We start from the raw sequence: 20,169 nt of genomic DNA, 5'->3' as shown, positions 1-20,169 counted from the left end.
TCGTTCGATTAGAAGGATTTTAATCGATCATTGGAACGATTTTTCTTTGATCAAAAAAACCTTAGAAAACTGATGGTGAAGGTCCCCATAGGCTAACATTGTACCTCGGTAGATTTAAACTGCCGAAGTATGTAGTCAAAGTTTTTTTTAAAGAGACAGTACTTCGACTATCGAATGGTCAAATAGTCGAACGATTTTTAGTTCAAATCGTTCGAATCAAAGTCGAAGTCATAGTCGAAGGTCGTAGTAGCCTATTCGATGGTCGAAGTACCCCAAAAAATACTTCGAAATTTGAAGTTTTTTTACTTCGAATCCTTCACTCGAGCTTAGTAAATGTGCCCCCTATATCACTGTAATACAAGTGTTTGAGAATTTCCTGTAGCATGTTGCTAGAAGTAGACTCCATTAATGGGCTGACAACCATCCATGTCTTCATGAAGCTGATTCAGGCAGTAAATATTGCTTGTTAGTGAAAGCATTATATTCACAGCACTAATGAAGGTGAAGATCTTGTTGGTTATCACATACAATATTTCATAGATTTGTAGCCTTGGTTTTTTTTTGGAACTTTATAATCCTCTTCAGGTGCCAACAACCAATTCTGAATGTATTTTTCCGATATATATTTACAAGCTTAGCATTTGATCTCAAGCAATGAATGCAGGTGCAAATATTAATAGGTGTAATAAATGACATAAACTTTCCAAAAAAGGCACTAGCAGCAGGTGCACAATTTAAGACAAGGTCTGGCATTATAAACCACCAATTACATAGATAAACACCAAGGCATAAAAGAGATAACACAATATAAAAACCCACTTCTATCAGTCTCATAGGAAAAAAAGGTCAATTTAATGTGTGAAAAGAAATCTGAGTGCAAATGTTAACAATTGTCACGTGGGATTGAGTTTTAATTAGCTAGAAATGTGATGTCATGAGAGGGTCTTAAGAAAACAGAACAGTCGTATTGCGTCTGGGTAGAAAGGAATTTGCACACCTGCTTTGGTGGTAGATAGCTGTGCCAGCAACTTCATTTGTTTTCATGGAGGAAAAAATATTTTTTTGAAGTTAAAAAGAGGCTTAATGGTGGCTGTAGCTTCCAGAGAAAAGACGTTCATAGTTATGGTCTTTAATATAAATAATATATGTTTACATTAGCAAATATGTACATGTGTTATTAAAGGAGAACTTGAGCTTAATAAAGAAGAACATAATGCTTTGCCCGAGGCAACCACAGCCCTTAAGCAGAGAAGAGACTGTGGGCCTCATTTATCAACACTGGGCAAATTTGCCCATGGGCAGTTACCTATAGCAACCAATCAGTGATTAGCTTTTTAAAACCAGCTGCAAGTAGAACAATGAATGCAGCAATTTGATTGGTTGCCATGGGCAAATTTGCCCAGTGTTGGTAAATGACCCCCAGTTGCTCTTAGGATACCCCAAGTAGCTCCCCAACTGTTTTTCTTGTACTTAAACTGAGTATGTTACATTTCGTTTCATTTTAACCAGCGCAGCACTGCTCCAAGCATCCACTACCCTTTCAGTGAAGTAGCGCTTCCTGACATTACCTCTGAGCATCTGTATTCTATATTTTTCTCCTTTGCCGTTAGCAGTTGCATACTTCAGGATAACATATAGCCCTTATATAAACACTCCCTGCAACCTCAGCTACTTCATATGGACATTGGAACATTAGAATAATAACATTACGTTTTATTGGGCAGAGAACCTTTTATGGGGCTTCAGTTTTATTGGGATGCCTTATGCAGTCTTGGTGTCTACCCAGTATTTAGTAGCTTGTCATTGCTGAATTTTATGGACTCTCTTTCAGAACAAGAGGTCTCAATAGAAATCGTGCCTAGGATTTACAACTTATAAAACTTTCATCTAATAGCCTGAATAGACTAATTCTCTGTGCTGCTTTGTTGAAAGGAGAGTGCCTAACAAAGCTGAATTCTCTATTATGAGATCACCCAACTGCATTCCCACAATTTAAGAGTTTCATTTAGCTGGCCTCCCATTTTCTACCAGCCGTTGTAGGCTTCCTTAGATACAAGGATGTGTTGCCATCATATTACATACAGTTCTTAGAAAACATACACATTCCCTTCTGTCTTGTGCTTGTTGCCAAGGAAACATCACAGTCTCCAATACAATGATTACACACTTGAAGTATTCTTCAGTCCTTTGTCTACTCAGGACAAATATATATGGCCATTACTTTCAAGTAATCATTTCACTAAACCTTTATTTCAAATACAGTTGAGGTCATTCATTCAAAGCAAAGGGTTAAGTGCCTCTGTAGGCCACAAGCTGGGAAATTGTAGTGTTTTATGACCCACAAGACCAGCCGCATTAAAGTTCTTGTTTGCGCAGTTGAGTTATAAGGCCATGTTTACAAAATTTACAGAATATGTAAATTACTGAGGCCATTGCCACTTGTGCAATTTATAAGCATTTTGTTGTTGCAGATTTCTCCTGGATCCCTTGGCATTGGGCATTTGGAATGTCAGACAGTATTGGTCAACAGAAAAAATGTCTGTCTTAATTTCAGCCATGGATTGTACATATGCATCCCAAAGGCCCATGCCGCTTGATGCGGCTATCCCAATGACCCCTCCAATGTCCAATGGGGATTGCAACGCTAGTAATGAGAATGCAATAGTACCTTCTGCACTAGACTGTTCTGCACTCAACAGTTTCCAGTTCAAAAACAGAATTTTGACTCTTAAACTTACTTGGTGAGCTCACACAGCTGCCTGAGGCAAGAGTTTCACCTTGCCTCATGGAAGGAGTGGCACTGGATGTTATACAAACAGTAATTCTTATTGTCCCAAATGGCATAGGTTTGCAGACCATACCGAAACTATAGAGGAAGCAAACCCAAGGGGGGTGGTGTTCTGGGGAAAACGGGGGCCCGGACCACAGGGTCTATTTCCTCTATAGTGTTGAAATTCCCCTCCCTGCCGCTTTCTTTAAATTGAACAGCTCGTGCCTCAGTGAGCGCACAAGGGGCGGGGGGTGTATGCAGGAGTCCCTATGCTTCCTGGGCCCTCCAAATATTTTTCTGGTGGGGCATACTTTTGTAATCCCCCCGCATATCGTCATATTATATGCCTCCAAAAGCTGTGAAGAGAAGCATAGACAATAGCTGTGTCTCTCGTATATATTCCTTCCTTTCTTTAGCTTCTTAATCCACGTGGCAGTACATATTGTCAGTGAATGGCTGTTAGAATTTATTTCCTTTTCTGGTGATGCCAAGCTCTCATACGTCCAAAACTAGTGGCAAGACGAGTCGTTAGCCTGAGTCATGTTGGAGATGTCTCAGTAATTGAACATACCTGCATGATGTTAAGGCAATTATGTGAAAATTTCCACATCCCAAGCCTTAGCCCTGAGGAAGGGAAATACAGATGTGCGCTTTGCTTTGAAATCAAACAGTTGTGAGAGGAGGGTCTGAGTGCCATTTGCTTTGTAATTCTAGCGCATGCCTCGATTTGCTAAAGAGCTAACCGTGTTTATTAGATGCTATTGTACAAGCATTACAGTACTCATTTTAAGAACACGCTTTAAATTGACGTTAACCTGAAAGGTGAAATTACATGGGAACATTCGTAAGCAAGCTATAGTTAAATCCAAGCCATTACTATATGAAAGAACATTTCTAACATTCCTAAATGTTCTCTGCCATCCAATTTTTTTTCTCACAACATTATGAACAGTTTGTGAACCATCTCTAGCTAAGAAAGAACTAGGAAGTTGAGGAACCATAAACAATTAGCTTCCTTTACTAACCAACCCAAAACGTACAGCAGTTCTTAGATAATGTGAAGCAAATATTCATCATAGGCTTTAGGAAGAACAGATCATGTCAAACAAATTAACTGGATTTTATCAGCAAGAACAGGAACATGGGCAGTACAGTTATAAGATATGATATCCTTGAATTTTGGTAGAGCCAAAGTGCAGCACATGTGCATAGATAGAAAACTAGCCAATTAAGACCAAGGCCTTGTTGTTAGTGGTGCATTATTTAATTGTAGTAGGGTTCTTAATTGTCTGCTGTGTGGTTCTTTAGGGTAAGGGCACACGGGGAAGTTAGTCGCCCCGGTGACAAATCGCCTCTTCTTCAGGGCGACAATCTCCCCGAACTGCCTTCCCGACGGCTATAATGACAAATCGCCAGCGGGCGCGTTTTCTAAAGTCCCCCGAAGTTTCCTTGTGAGGCAACTTTTGGGGACTTTGGAAAACAAAGCACCGTGAGTTCCATCCCGCTGCCGATTTTTCATTATAGCTGGCGGGAAGGTAGGGGAAGGCAGTTCAGGGAGATTGTCGCCCCGAAGAAGAGGCGATTTGTTGCCGGGGAGATCTCCCCGAATGTGCCAGTGTGCCCTTATTGGCTTGGACTGGGATGCCTGGGGCCCACAAAAAAAAACCTTAGGCCATAGACCCACTATGCACATATTTTTCTTCTTTTGCTTAGTTACCATTTCTTTAACAGCTATCACCTAGCCTTCTTTCCATTACTCTTCTTTGTTCTCATACAGAAAAGATGGATGACAAAATATAGGCTTCAAGGCAAAATGGTCGGGTGAGCAGGATGGCCCACCAGGAGTTTTTCTGGGCCAGTCTAATAATTAATATGTTCAGGTTATTGAAAGCAATGTCATGTGCTTGCTGAAGACACATTACTATGCAAATACTCATAGGGGGATCAGGACCTAAAATCCCAAAACATAATGTACGACGTTTCTAGCTACTTCTTTAGTTGCGCTTTAGTTCTCCTTTAATGGAAATTAATGGGCAAATCCTTAAAGGAAAATGACCTGAGTTTGTGGATGTAGCAGCTGTAGCAGACAATGACAATCAACATCATATATGGAATAATAAATAGTTCATGCATACTTACATGGTTGTAGTCAACAAATTTTGTTTTACAGGTTGTATAACTGTAAGAAAAAACAGATGTCTTAATGCGCAACATCTACTTACCCAGGTGTTTCTGTCCAAGCCAGCAATCTATTCCGTGCTTGTGGGAATAGTCTGTGAACAAACTGTCTGAGCTTTAGAGATGGGGCGAATGCAGCTGCAAGAAAATGTACCATTGTGTTTTCCAGATTAGCCCTAGTTTTTATGATTTGTTTTTTAAATGCACATCCGTGTTTAGGCACATTTATGGTTCATTATTCTACAACGTTTGACATTATTTCTAAACAGGATCATAAAAATCCCTTATCTGAAAAATACATGCTGGAAACTGCAATGTTGCAATTTAGCAGTTATGTTAGTGAAACAGCTATGATGTTTATAAAGGCAATTTAAATTAGCTTGATTATTGAATACATCAGAGGTACAGTTATACCGTAGATTCTGTCATGCTTTGCCTGGTTTTGGTTTCATAGAAACTATGGGGCAAATTCACTAAGCGCCGAAGCGCCGAGCGCTAGCGTTAATTCGCTAGCGTTTGGCATTTTCGTTACTGCGCAAATTCAACGAACGCTGGCGTAGTTTTGCTAGTGTTACTTCGCACCCTTACGCCTGGCGAATTTTCGCTAGCGATGTAACTACGCAAATTCACTAACTTGCGCAGTCTACTGAACGCTACCTTTTACGCTAGACTTCCTTCGCCACCTCAGACCTGGCGAAGCGCAATAGAGTAGATAGGGATTGTTTCAAAAAAAGTCAAAATTTTTTCTAAGTCCCAAAAAACGCTGGCGTGTTTTCTACATTATGGGTGATAGGCTGAAAAAGATCGAAAAATTTTTTGGGCCTCCCCTCCTTCCCCCCTACATTTCCTGACTCATGGCAACTTACCTAGACAGTGGGCACATGTGTAGGGCAAAATAAAATTTTTATTTGATGATTTAAAGGTTTTCTAGGCATTTGTAGTGCTGATACGTATTCCTCCAATTTGAATTTGGCGCCGTATGCAAATTAGCCTTCGCTAGCGTAACTTCGCTTTACATAGGGACGCAACTTCGCAACCTTACGCTACCCCTGAGCGCAACTTCGGTTTTCAGTGAATTTGCGGAGCGCTGGCGAAACTACGCCTGGCGAAGTGCGGCGATGTGCGGCGAAGTTGCGCCTGGCGCAACTTCGAATCTTAGTGAATTTGCCCCTCAAGTGTACTGCCAAACAGAGAATTCTGTTGACTACAAGTATGGATAGGGGCCACCAAATAGTCAGTCACATCCCATATTTGGCACTAAATTATGGCTTTTGGAGGAGAGAGACGGCAGTCAGAAGAAGACAGAGAACAATGGAGATTTTTCTGCAAAGCAGACTATGCAAGTAGGCAGCAATACCTTTCTATGCTTAGATAGGGAAAACTCTATAAATAATAATTATTATCTTAAGTAATCAGGGAAAATCCTTTGTTTATAGTTTGGTTGTGCTTTAAGGACAAGAACTTTGAGATTTAAGATTAGACATTTAGATTTTTTTCAAGATTAGAAAGACACTGAGAAACCTATGAGTTACTTCTAATCACAAGGCAAAATGTAACATTATCAGAATCCTACGGGGAAATGTTGATTATGAAAAAACACTTCACAATGCAAAAAGTTATGCCTTTGCGTGAACAAATTTTCCTTTGCGAGAATTTAATATCGTTTTTGCTAACCTGGAAACTGTTTAGCGATCCCTTCCGACAGTTGAAGAAAATTTGCGAGTTTTATAGTTTGTGCAGTGAAAGTAATAAAACTTCTTTCTGAAAAATTCGTTTGCTGCAAAAGATTACGACACCTTCAAGCACTCCTTAGATGTGCTCAATGCACAATTAAAATTATAAAGTTTAAGAAAGAATAATACATTGCAAAATGCAAATTTTTATTCTTATTGGTGCAAATTGTTATTCCCTTTGTGACTTTTATAACATTCCCCCATTAGTTGTCAGACTGTACAGCTGTTACACTTTGATATTATGCGTCACATATTATGTAAATTGAAAGCTATGTATTACTCTGTTTCTCGTTTTTCTGGATTTATAATTAACATTTCCACAGTGAAGACTTTCAACTGTTTCTTCTGAAAACGGAAATATGTACATTGGCAAATGGCAGTCTTTTTGTCTGGTCTTCATGGTTGTTTTCAGATGTACAGTAAACCGGACTAAGTACAATCTTTGATAGTTTAAAGCAGGGCAAATAACCCCAAAGTTAATGGCGGCAGCAGCTTTTGTCACACTGTTTGATAATATTGTCTGCTATGCCACATTGTCTTCATCCATCATGTTCATTTGTAAGATAAGATTGTTTATTTATGGCTACATTAACTAGACTGCTCCTATTTTATTTGTCTCTTCATTGCAAACAATATAATCTTACGCATTAATGAAACCATTTGACAATGTCATCTGTGTGCAAACATTAACATATTTACAAACTAAAAGTTATAAATGGCTTTGTTTTCCATCAGGCCCAGTTGAATCAATTATTCATGTATTGGATCAAGGAGGACTTCAATTACCTGAACATAATGAGTCCAGTGAAGAGAATGACTACCCAATAATAATAGATGTTATACACATAGTTCCACCAGATATTGATAATGACTCCGATTGTGACAATACCACTGATGTTTCAACGCCCCCTCCATTGCAATTTATCAATGGCAAACAAGAGATCACGACTGCACCAAGAGATTCCAATGCTGAGGAACTTAGACAGGATCAGATTGAAAGTGCCACACCATCTGAAAATGTTTCACTTACTCAATTCAGCGAAGTTACAGAGCGAGTAATATCACAGACAGATGTCCCTAGCATTACAACATCAGTGGTTGTAGATATTGGGGAAAGCATTTCACATGCAAAGTTACAAGAACCTGAATTCAGTGGGGACACAGAATTTTATGCTGAGACTTCTACATCACAGAAAACTGATTTGCCACCCACACCGAGTATGCTTTCACTTAATAGATCAGAGCATTTAGCGACACTGGAATCCTTACAAGATACAGATCCTAAAGTTTTGAGCACTATTGAATCCGTTACTGAAGAGAGTAGAATTGCACTTGAACATGTGACGGATGCACCCTCATCCCAACTGATATCTGAAATAGCCACCCATACAAGTGAACAAACTTTATTACCAAAAACAGAAAAAACACCTAAAGAGGATTTTATCCCAACAGAGGAATATACAAAGGAGACAGAGGAACCATCTATAGTCACAGAAGCTTCCATTGTTTATGCTGAGCCTGAAGGTTCAGGGGATTTAGATTCACAGTCCATTGTTAGGACGGATGCACCCTCATCCCAACTGATACCCGAAATAGGCACCCATACAAGTGAACAAACTTTATTACCAAAAACAGAAAAAACACCTAAAGAGCATTTTTTCCCAACAGAGGAATATACAAAAGAGACAGAGGAATCCTTTCAAGATACAGATTCTAAAGTTTTGAGCACTATTAAATCAGTTACTGAAGAGAGTAGAATTGAACTTGAACATGTGACGGATGCACCCTCATACCATCTGATATCTGAAATAGCCACCCATACAAGTGAACAAACTTTATTACCAAAAACAGAAAAAACACTTAAAGAGGATTTTATCCCAACAGAGGAATATACAAAGGAGACAGAGGAACCATCTATTGTCACAGAAGCTTCCATTGTTTATGCTGAGCCTGAAGGTTCAGGGGATTTAGATTCACAGTCCATTGTTAGTGTGACTGCTTCTGTGCAAAGGCCAGAGGAAATCAAGAGTTCTCCAACAAAAGTTATAATAAAAGCTGATACCCCTATGCCTACATCATTCCCTGGTATAGATTTGTCATCTGAAGAAGTCAAGTCTGTTACATCAGTATTTGATCAGGTGACAAAAATCATAACCACGACCAAAGAAGAATACGAGGGAAGTATATTTACTGTAGATCCAACAAAAAGTTTTGGATTGTTTGAAGAAGGAGAAGGGTCAGCTACAGATGGGGTCATTTTAGATCAGCAACCTGCTGTTAGCAGCAGTCGGTATGCTACAGAAACTGTACCTACAGTAACTGACTCAGCTCAAGTAAAGCCTACTGATTTCATAACTTTTTCTTCTGAAGCCATATCTTCTCATGAGATCATCAAAACTGTAACTACTTCTGACATTTCATCCCACAGTTCAGCAAGTCAAGTAGTCACTGTAGACTCCTTGTTGATGCAGGAAGGCTCAGGAGATATGGACGATGCAAATAAATATGTTTCAAGTACTGTATCACAAGAGAAACATGGTCTTGAAATCCTGTCTACAGATTCAGCTAAAACTGCGGACACATTGTTGAAATATGCCATAACAGAAGAAACTGTCATTCTGAAAGAAGATTATGTACCTACCGAAACTTCAGATAAACAATCAACTACAGCAGTGACAGAAGAAATAGAGAAGTTTACCATAACTGAAAAAGAAGAAGAATCTGTTGTGTCTGGTGATCCTGAATCACCATCTGAAAAATTACAGGTTAGCACAGTGCAAAGTCCATTGACAGATGGGGATTCCAAACAAGAAGTAATCATTTATTCAACTAATTTTCCACCAGAATCAAATCATACAGCTGTAGAATATTTAGGTTCCTCTCCATTCCCAGTCTTGGTGTCTACAGCCTCTAGCAGTATAGACTTAGCCATTTCAGATAAAACATCTGCTATGAAAACCAGCACCATTTTACCATTTACAGGCGAGGGTTCAGCTGATGGTGATTTGGAGATTATTCTTACTTCCAAACCGTCTTTAGATTCCATAAAACCTGATCCTGAAGCAGTTACAGTATTTACAATCTTTACAGATGATAAAACAATTGAAACTGGCATAACTCACAGTTTGACACCAAGTAACATAAGCTCAGATTTACCATTAGTAGATCAAGGTTCTGGAGATCTTATTAACTCTGAAACAGAAATTGAGATAACAACTTCAAAAGACTTTGCTACTGTCTCTACTATAGAACTTACAGAAAGTGCAGATACTACAGACGTTTTAGGAGGAACAGTAGTGAAACAATTAGCTGCAGAACCTGAGACAGTGGAATCTATATTGACCTTCGGCACAGAAACACCTCCATCATTGGAACACATTACAACATTGGAACCCCAAAAAACTATTTTTACTGACTCATTATTTACTGATACAGGTTCAGGTGACACAGATGATATGGTCACATTTTCCCCCACCTTGACTTCATTATCCCAAAGAAAACATGAAACTGAAACCATTAGGGCTGTTACGTCAGTTGAACTATCCACAGTGGGCCTGGAAGTGGAAACAGAAGCAGACCTTAAAGAAACACTGAGAGTTGAATCAGAAATAACTCATGATAAAGAGAAGCCTCAGTTGCAAACAACAAGCATAACATCACAGCCCACTAGTGAACAAGCTACACAAGTGCCTCTCAAATACATTCTAAGCACTGAATATCCAATATCTGAAGGATCAGGAGATGAGCATCAATTTGCTGAATCAACTACTTCCAAAACTACAGAACATGAAACTACAAGCATTATAATAGCACAGTCTGAGGATGAACATAGTACAAAAATAGTTTTTGAAGGTTCAGGAGATGAAAGCATTGGGACAGGTACTACAATATATGTTACTAAAACTAAATCACAAATTGAAGACATCAGTTCTGTATTTCCAACCGAGGAGTCAACCGTGAGTTTAGAAGCAGACACAGTTAAAATAGATCTTCATGTAGAAAACCATACCAAAGAAGCAGATACTGCGGAGAGTATAAGTACAGACACAGTGTCTGAGACTGGAACACAAGCAACAGACAGCACACCAGTGTATTCAACTAGTGGGCATATTTATTTACATACAGTGAAAGAAACACCCAAGGCTCACTCACCTGTTATCATTGAAAGCTCAGGAGACACAGAAGATGTTTTTACAACTACGGAAAAATATGCAACCAAAACAGACGCTGTACACATCAGTACAGTATTCCCACTGGAAAAAACCTCAACTGGAGAAACAAGTGTTGAATTAGAAATCGATACCAAAGATGCAGAAACAGTTGAATCTGAAGCAGCTTTCAGTACACCATCACAAGAAATATCAAAGGTTGTAACACAAGCAACTGTCATAATACCAGGAGATTCAGCTACCAAAGTAAGTGTAATCGCAGACTCACCTACTTATGAAAGCTCCGGTGACGATGAAATTCTGATTGGCACCACAGCACATACAGCTTCACCTAAACTGGACAGTGAAATTATCAGCACATCACCCGCAGCTAAAGAACATACAGAAAGTGTGGAAGCAGAAACACATTTTGAATTAGGTGATATTAAAGAAAAAGAAACAGTTGAATTGGAAAAGGTCATTAGTACAGAGCAACAAGTGTCTAAGTTTGTGACACAATCATCTTCCACTCTGTACATATATTCACCTACTGAGGATAGCTCTATGTTTCCAGCCAAAACACTAGTCAGCACTCTTCCAACAGATGAAAGCTCACAAGAAATATCAAAGGTTGTAACACAAACAACTGTCATAGTACCAGGAGATTCAGGTACCAAAGTAAGTGTAATCACAGACTCACCTACTTATGAAAGCTCCGGTGATGAGGAAATTCTTATTGGCACCACAACACATACAGCTACACCTAAACTCGACAGTGTAATCATCAGCACATCTCCCCCAACTAAAGAACACACAGAAAGTGTGGAAGCAGAAACAGATTTTGAGTTAGCTGATATTAAAGAAAAAGAAACAGGTGAACTAGATACAGTCATTAGTACAGATCAAGAAGTGTCTAAGTTTACTACACAAGCATCATCCACTATATTCATATATTCAACTACTGAGGATATCTCTATGTTTCCAGCCAAAACACTAGTCAGCACTCTTCCACCAGATGAAAGCTCAGGAGACGGAGTGGACAGTTTCCCAGTTACTAAAACATATGCAATTAAAATACATAGTGAAGACATCAGCACAATAATTCCAACTGAACAACCCAAAATGAGTCTATCAATAGAAACAAGTGAAGCAAGTGTTATCTTAGAAACCACCACCAAAGAAATAAAAGTGGACTCTGAAATAGATATCAGTACAGATGCACACCAACTGTCTGTATCTGGAACACAAGCATCTGCAACCATAAGTGTGCCCCAAGCTACCACTGTTTTTATTGAGGATAGCTCAGGGGACGATGCAGATATTTTTACAGATACATATCCAATTGAAACAAAAGTGGACAGCAAGGCTGATAGAACAGGTTTTCCAGTTGAGAAAACAACAGTGGGTTTTACAGTAGAATCAACTAAAATAGGTCTAGGGTTGGAAACAGAGGTAGCCGATTCTAAAACAGGGGTCAGCGGAGAAGCAGAGATAGAATCTGAGACAACGGTCATCTTACCATCACATTCAACTAGTGAGATCACTCCATCTCTTCCAGTGAAAGAAATAATCAGCACAGATGAAAGTTCAGGAGATGATGGCTTCTTACTGACAATGTCTAAAGCCTATGCAACTGAATCTGAACCAGTCAGCATCACGATTGTCCCTACTGAGGGACTCCAAGTGAGTTTGGAAGTGGAAACAAGTGAATCAGGTCTTAAGTCAGAAAGTTCTACCGAAGATGATGAAGCAGCTGAATCTGAAAAAGGTATTAAAACAGATATGCTAGAAACATCAACAATCGTAACACAAGCAATTGGAATATCATCACATGTAGCTGGAGAGCCAATTACATCAAGCTCAGTTAGAAAGCATTCCACCACTGATTCAGTATTTCTTGATCAAGGCTCAGGAGACCAGTCTCAGGGTGATTTACTAGGGGTTGCTACTACTGAGACTTCAGAAGTAAAAACTGAGGGGGCTACTGAAGCCATTGGTACACATTCTGCAGCTACAGACATGCAGGAATTATCAAAGACAGCAACACAAACACCCAGTGCCACACTAACACCAGAAATTAGCCAATATGTTACAGATACCCCACATAAAGAGATAATCAGCACTAAATCAGAAATTTTGGAAGCAGGCTCAGGAATTGATGAAGACATGTTCCAAGATGTTGTATCTACACCTGTGATAAAAACAGAATCTAAGTCACCAGAAAGTAGATATGTAAGCATTGTTCAGCCAACTACAGAATACACTGAACACACAGCTCTACCAAGCACAATTAAAGATGATGATATAAATGAACCAAGGGAATATATTTTCAGTACAAAATCCCCAGATAGTGATGTTGGTTCAGGTGCTGAAGTAGGAACAAGTGAGGTAAAAACCTCTACTGAAGAAACAAGGGCATTAAAACCACAATTCATTTTAACTACCAATGCACCTGAAAAGGCTACAGATGGTATAACAGCATATCTCAGCAGTAGCTTTATGGGTGAAGTTTCTGAAATCCCTCTAATTGAGCAAGGTTCTGGGGATGAAAGCCAACAGGCCACAGTAATAGATGAAGAGACCAAAACTGAAAGTAAGTTTGAAGATCAAACAGAAACTATTATGTCCCCAGTCACAGAATACCCAGAAATACTGGAGTTTAAAAATGTCACAACAGACAGGGACTCAGAAATCCCTACCAAGGAATCTGAAACACCAGAGCCCAAGATACGTGTCAGCACAAGTCCCAAGGAAATATTGCCTGAAGTAAAATCAACACAAGATGTGCCAATATCACACACTCTGTCTATGACAGAATTGACAATAGGCTTGGAAGATGAAGTTACCAGCAAGCCATCAGTATTAATTTTTGAAGAAAGCCCAGTCAGCACAATATGGGAGGAAACAGAAAAAAATGAAACTATTAGTGAAGTCATTAGCGCATCGCATTCAGCAACTGAATTTATTCTTGATGACAAAACAAGCAAACAGATTTCTGAAGAGCTTGAATTATCAACTGTAGAGAAAGATATAAAACTGGAATTTAAATCAACACCTGCAACAATTCTGAAGACCACAGAGTCTCTGTCCACTAAAAAAACATTCTTGTATGAGGAAGGATCAGGAGACTTAATTTCTACGACTATCAAAGAGGACAAGCCAATATATACAGTCGTTACTCTACCATTTGTAGAAGACGATGAGGCACCTGTCAGTACAAGTGTTACTAAAGATTTAACTGAACTAGAGACAGATATATCCCAGGAAACAAGTTCAGCTATCACTGAACATTATTTACGATCCACACAACAACCTGAAATTAGTACAGAAACACCCCATGTCAGTTCTAAAGACATTTTAGAAATATTAAAAATCACTGAGACATCAACAGAGCCAATTAAAGAAGAGTCCACATATACCACAACAACGCCCACCGAACAACCAGAGATAATAGATACTGCTTTTGAATTAGTTTCAGGACAAGGTTCAGGAGACATTACAGATGATCCTGATACACCTTCTGCCTCAATAAAAATAGATTATGATTCTTTTAGCACAACTCAAGAAAAACATATTGAACCTTTACTTCGCACAGACAAGCCACAAGTGCATGAAACAAAGAGCTCTAAACCAGACGCGGACATGTATTCAAAAGTAACCTCCCACATGTATGTAGATTCCAGCTTATTGGAGACAACAGACACTGATTTTTTGTTTATTGAAACACAAACAATGTCATTAATAAGTGATAGTGTTCTTGCAAAGGAGGAATCAGAATCGGACCAAGAACTTATTGGAGTCAGGCCATCTACAGTTGTTGCAACCATTAGACCTGACATTGAAGACATAGTTACATCTTCACCTATTATTCCAGAGAGTCCCAATGAGGGTGGTCCTGAAGTAACTTCTGAGCAGGAAGTAACTCCTAAAGAATATGTTTTACCAATTAGCGCTAGTGCATTTCCATCAGAAGTTCATGTTCCTACAGAAAAAGAGTTGGAAGCTAGCGTAACCAGCAGACCAAGTATGCTCGTTGACAAGGAATATCAGGAAACTGGATCTTCAGACATAGTTATCCTTTCATCCGTAACAGAAAGTACAACAGATGGTGATAAGGTTAGTGACATAGACCAAACAGCTGAAACCCTGCTGACAACAACAGCGTTAACCTATACAAAGACAACCATAGAGTCTGAGGTTGAAGGAGACAAGTTTAGCCCAAGATTGGAAGATTCGAGCAAAGTATATAGGACTTCAGACTCTGTACCTTTCGAGACGGTTACCTCCCAGGCTTTACTGTTGAGGGAACAAAGTGAAATTGATTCGATCACTACAAAAGCGACATTTGAATCGGAATATGTATCAAAGGAAGAAGGGGATGGTGAAATAAGAACTAGCCTTGTGGAGGAGCATATCACATCCGATGACAGTAAATCTGAACATGTCACTGAAGAAACAAAATTAATAGATGAGCCTATTGCAAGCACACCTACTTACATTCACAAAGATGAGGTTTATGTAAGTAAGGTAACAGAGGAGACCACTGTGGTGACTGAGGAACTAAGTCCAAAATATCCTGTGACTGTTATTCTTGTCAATGGGGCCTCTGACTACACAGGAAAAATTATGCCCAGTACTTTGCCATCTGCTGGTTCAGGTACTGATCATGTTGTTTCAGAGCAAGAAGTCAGTGCTGATATTGCTGCTACCTATAAGCCAGAGGATGTACATATAGTAGATACAACTGATTCACCTTTAGATCACTCTGAAAAAACTGATATTTTGGATGAATCTGTATCATTAACCAGTGATCATAAGGAAGATACCACTTCTTCACAGCAGTATGTTCAAGAAGACATAGACCACATACATAAACACACCTTGCCTACAAATGCACCAAGTATAGATTCAGATAATGTCCTCAATCAACTGTATGGCCAGCTAACAGATACTGATTCTCCTCCAAGTCTCAAATCTGAGGAATCGTTCACACCATTTCCACAATATTCAGATGAAAAGGTGGAAACTCAGTCAGCCTTAGTTGTACAGAAAGAATTTTCAACGGTTTCATACAATATAGCTGAGCCAGTTGATGAAAATGAAATTGACCCTGCACTTCTAGAAGAAGAAGATGAAGCCATGGCTGCTGTAACATCGGAACCAGAAATAGAAGTAACTGATGGAATTGAAATCCACATTTCCACTAGTAATAATGTTGAAGGAGCTGAACTTCAATTTGCAAGTAAGATCCAAATTTACTTATTTTTTATTCTTTTTTTATACTATGTAAATATTTGTGCCATTATTCATCTTCATACATATCTCTGTATTTACTTGGCTTTAAATATATGCCAGATCTAATTTTTATTAGTTTTGTATTATATTGCATGTAACTAACATTTTAGCCAATATGTGTTCCACCATTCCCCACTGTGCTTTTGCTTTTTTGTGTTTAATATCATGTTTAATTAATATAGTCTTTTTGCAATAACTTAAATATAGCCGATTAAATAAAACAACAAATATTTTCTTCTTCTGTCTAGATTATAGAAGTACCAATAGAATAACCCTAATTCATTGATGATATACACAAACAATGGGGGTTTCAGTAAAAAACCCGTTAGCACTATCTGTTTATGTGCCTATACATCTTTCTACTTATCGTATATCTCTGTGAAAATAAGACTTTGATGAATAGTGGTTCAAATCTAGTTACAAAACAGACTTTAATTGAAGTGTTTTAATATGGCAAAATGTTAATTCTGTTACCCATTGATAGAGGTATAACTCATTTTTTGAAGATTACTGAACTAGTTCTTAGATTCTTCCATTAGTCATGGTATGTTAAGCCGTGATGTACATATTCTCTAATTGATTGCTTCTATATAGAATACATTTTGTTGGTTGTTTCATAGCTTTGTATATTTAGATATATATATGTTATATGGAAAAACTTAATTATTGCTTATCATATTATTATAATGTCTTATTTCAGGTCAAGACCCATGCAAGGTAAATCCATGCCAAGGTGGAGGGACCTGTTATGCTCGCAGTGGTACATCCTTTGTCTGTACATGTATGCCTGGTTTCAGTGGAGATCAGTGTGAAATTGGTAAATAAAGTTCTATCCATCTTAATTAAAAATATAAATGTTATAAGCATGTGCCCCATGATATTAGTAGGGTTGCCACCTGTCCGGTTTTGACCCGGACAGCCCGGTATTTCTTTAAGGACTGCCCCGTCAAAACTTCCTGCCCGGTTTTCCAAATAGGGAAAACCGGGACCGATTCCCCATGATTGACATGGTGATCGACCAATTTGCGTTTCACCGTGTCAACCCCCCCCCCCCCGACATCACGGCCCACCCCTCTATGTTGTTCACCTACCCCTTGGATGTTGCTATCAGTGGCCTCAAATCAGGAGCCTATTTTTCAATTCCAGGCTTGGAGGCAAGTTTTGGTTGCATAAAAAACTGTTTTAGTGCCAAACAGAGTCTCCTGTAGACTGCCAGTCCAAATAGGGGCTGCCAAATAGCCAATCAAACACTTCTTTGCCACTCTAGGAACTTTGTTCATGCTTGTGTTGCTCCCCAACTCTTTTTACAATTGAATGTGGCTCACTGGTAGAAAAAGTGGGGGACTCCTGAACTATAGCAACATCAGTTAACATTTACAGGTCACCATGTGAAGGTATAAGTATCAAATTATTCATTGCAGTTGATTATTCTATATTTACCTGTACCTCAAAAATGACTTTCTGCTATAATCAAGTAGCCCTGTATCATAACCTTAAGAAATATAATTGACCAAAATTGTACATTTTCCCATACTAATTATGACTGTCTACTTAATCAGATATAGATGAATGTCAGTCAAATCCTTGCCGGAATGGAGCAGCATGTGTTGATGGCATAGACTCCTTTAAGTGTATCTGTCTTCCTAGCTACACTGGATCACTTTGTGAACAAGGTATGGCTTTAATGAATTAATCACTCCTTAAATAATGAATATTCAGTTGTATTAATCATTTAAGGTCCTGTTCCTTACTTATTATGCTGTTTCTGTTAAAACTGAGAGCTGAATTCAGAAATTTCTAAAAGTGGTGTAACTTGCTGGCACTGGGCCCCCCCTCCAGAAAAATCTTCAGAGGGTCCTGGCGCACAGAGATGCCTACATGGAACTAACCACCCACTCCCTACCCCTCTCCGCCTACTCCGCCCCCCCTTCCACCTGTTTCCCCTGCAGGTAGGATAGCACTTGGGGATTGGGGATTTCTTTGCCCTTAAACAGCTCTGGAGAAAGTTGGACCCCAGGGTCTGCCCCTCCTCCTGCAACCCACTTCCTTTATAGCTATGCCACTGAATTCCAATGCATGTCTTAATGCCTGATTTACTGCAGCCTTGCATACTTCAAATTTGGACACATGAAGTAAACATTCACCCAAATAAATAACAACACTTTGCATAATGAAAATATAAATAAGAAACATTCCAATATACTTTACAAAAATTTAAATTGCAATTAAAAGCAGTATCTGTTGGTCCCTTGATATTATATGCACTGCTGGTTCTGACCTTAAAAAATGTTGCAAAAGTCAGCTCTCTTCCAGCCAAGATTCATTTTCCCAGAATACCTTGCATATTTCTTTATAGTACTGTTAAAGGGGTGCGTCACCTTTAAGTTAAAGGACCAGTAACATCAATTTTTTTTATTTAAAATTCGTTACTATAGAATGAAAAAAAAGCCCAAAGACAAATTAAACTTTCCAATTGCTAAGTGTTTATTAAAAAATAACTTACCGAAACTCCGCTTGTGCTCCTCTTCAGAAAAGGCGACAGGGCAACGATCCATCATGCGGCACTCGATTTCTCCTCCCTGCCTTCCTTATAGGAGATAGCCAGGGAGGAGAAATCGAGCACTGCACGAAGGATCGTCGCTTTACTCATCTTTCTGTTCAGGGCCCCTCCTTTTCATATTATCTTATTTATATCAATGCATGATTGCTTGGGTAATTTGGACTCTAGCAACCAGATTGCTCAAATCGTAGGCTGGAGAGCTATGGAATAAAATGGCAAATAACCCAAAAAACCCAAATAATAAGAAATGAAAACCAATTGCAAATTGTCTCAGAATTCCACTCTCTGCATTATTCTAAAAGTTATTCTCCATATCTTTACTGCACTTGGTCAATATTTCAGTGATTTTTCTTTAATTGCAGTCTGTATGATTTGGACTTAAATGATTCTGGAATGGAATCTAATGACATATCAGTTAGTACATTTCTAGCAACTTTCAGTGAATAAGTATTTTGACATGCGTCTGGGATTGTTTTCTTGGCCCAGCATTATGTAGTTCCAATATTTGCAAAGTGTTTAATGCCTACAGTTTGCTGATAACACTCATCCTTGTCACGCGTCTCAGTTGGAAAGCACTAACATCTTTATTTGCTTTTTAAGGTTTCCAGCTTTTTGGATCACTGTGCTTAATTTAAGAAGCAGATTGCTGTAACCTACTAAAAGCATTTTTGTCAGTTTAAATGTGTGCCATAATATTGCATTCATATGTTAAACGCATAAAATAACACAGTGACACTAATATGCTGTGTTGGATGGATTCCTATATGGTTTGTATTTAGTATTCCACAGCTTTGTGAAGTTTATTCTTGGACTGTCCATGCCTGGACTAAACTTTACCCAAGCCAATACTTCTGTGGCATTAGGAGGTGGGGCTTGTGTGGAATTGGCTTCTGTTTTGCCCTCACTTTAAACTAATATTAAATGCAGCTGACCATACATCTGACATTTCCATTACTAACAATGGTACCTTCCATTCCACCTGTAAAACACTAATGATCACTGCTATCTAGATATAGCTGAACATTCTTGCAAGGGAGTAAGACAGGGGCGTAACTACAGAGGAAGTAGACCCTGCGGCTACTGGGGGTTCAAGAGGTACAGAGGGCTCCATGAGGCCCAAATAATAAACAATTTCAACATATATTGGTAAAACAGCACAATCTCTGGATGTTGGGAGCTCTAAAAGTTATTTGCTGTGGGGCCCAGTAACATCTAGTTACTCTACTGGAGATAGACCTCTTTTCCGTAAATGTATTCTGTGTTAAAGGTACCAGTTGAACTGGGCCCACTTATGCTCTACATAAAGAGATATTCTGGAAGACATCTGCCTGCTAGACCATACTCTACCCCAGTCTAACTGTGCTGAGTATCTATTAAGTGAGGGATCAGCTCCTCGTTGAGTTTTGATGCTGCCTCTCATAGAGAATAGTTATTTTTCTATTGAACAGAACTTTCAGCTTGGACAGAAAACCTTTTTTCTAGGCA

At 38.9% G+C, this 20,169-nt stretch overlaps 1 protein-coding gene across 4 annotated transcripts in view; it reads left to right on the top strand.

Moving 5' to 3' along the window:
* Positions 1-20,169, top strand: part of vcan.L (versican L homeolog) — an 85,293-nt gene that overhangs the window by 43,734 nt on the left and 21,390 nt on the right. For 2 of the 4 annotated variants that reach the window (XM_018226135.2, XM_041562952.1), the window contains 3 exons: positions 7,417-16,071; positions 16,825-16,941; positions 17,684-17,797. In XM_018226135.2, coding sequence (XP_018081624.1) covers positions 7,417-16,071; positions 16,825-16,941; positions 17,684-17,797 — 8,886 coding nt within the window. 4 annotated transcript variants of the gene reach the window in all.

The sequence above is a fragment of the Xenopus laevis genome, chromosome 1L (assembly GCF_017654675.1).
Source record: "Xenopus laevis strain J_2021 chromosome 1L, Xenopus_laevis_v10.1, whole genome shotgun sequence".
Classification (NCBI taxonomy): domain Eukaryota; kingdom Metazoa; phylum Chordata; class Amphibia; order Anura; family Pipidae; genus Xenopus; species Xenopus laevis.
The sequence above is the reverse complement of the archived record's forward strand: the minus strand, read 5'-3'. Positions and strand labels throughout refer to the sequence as shown.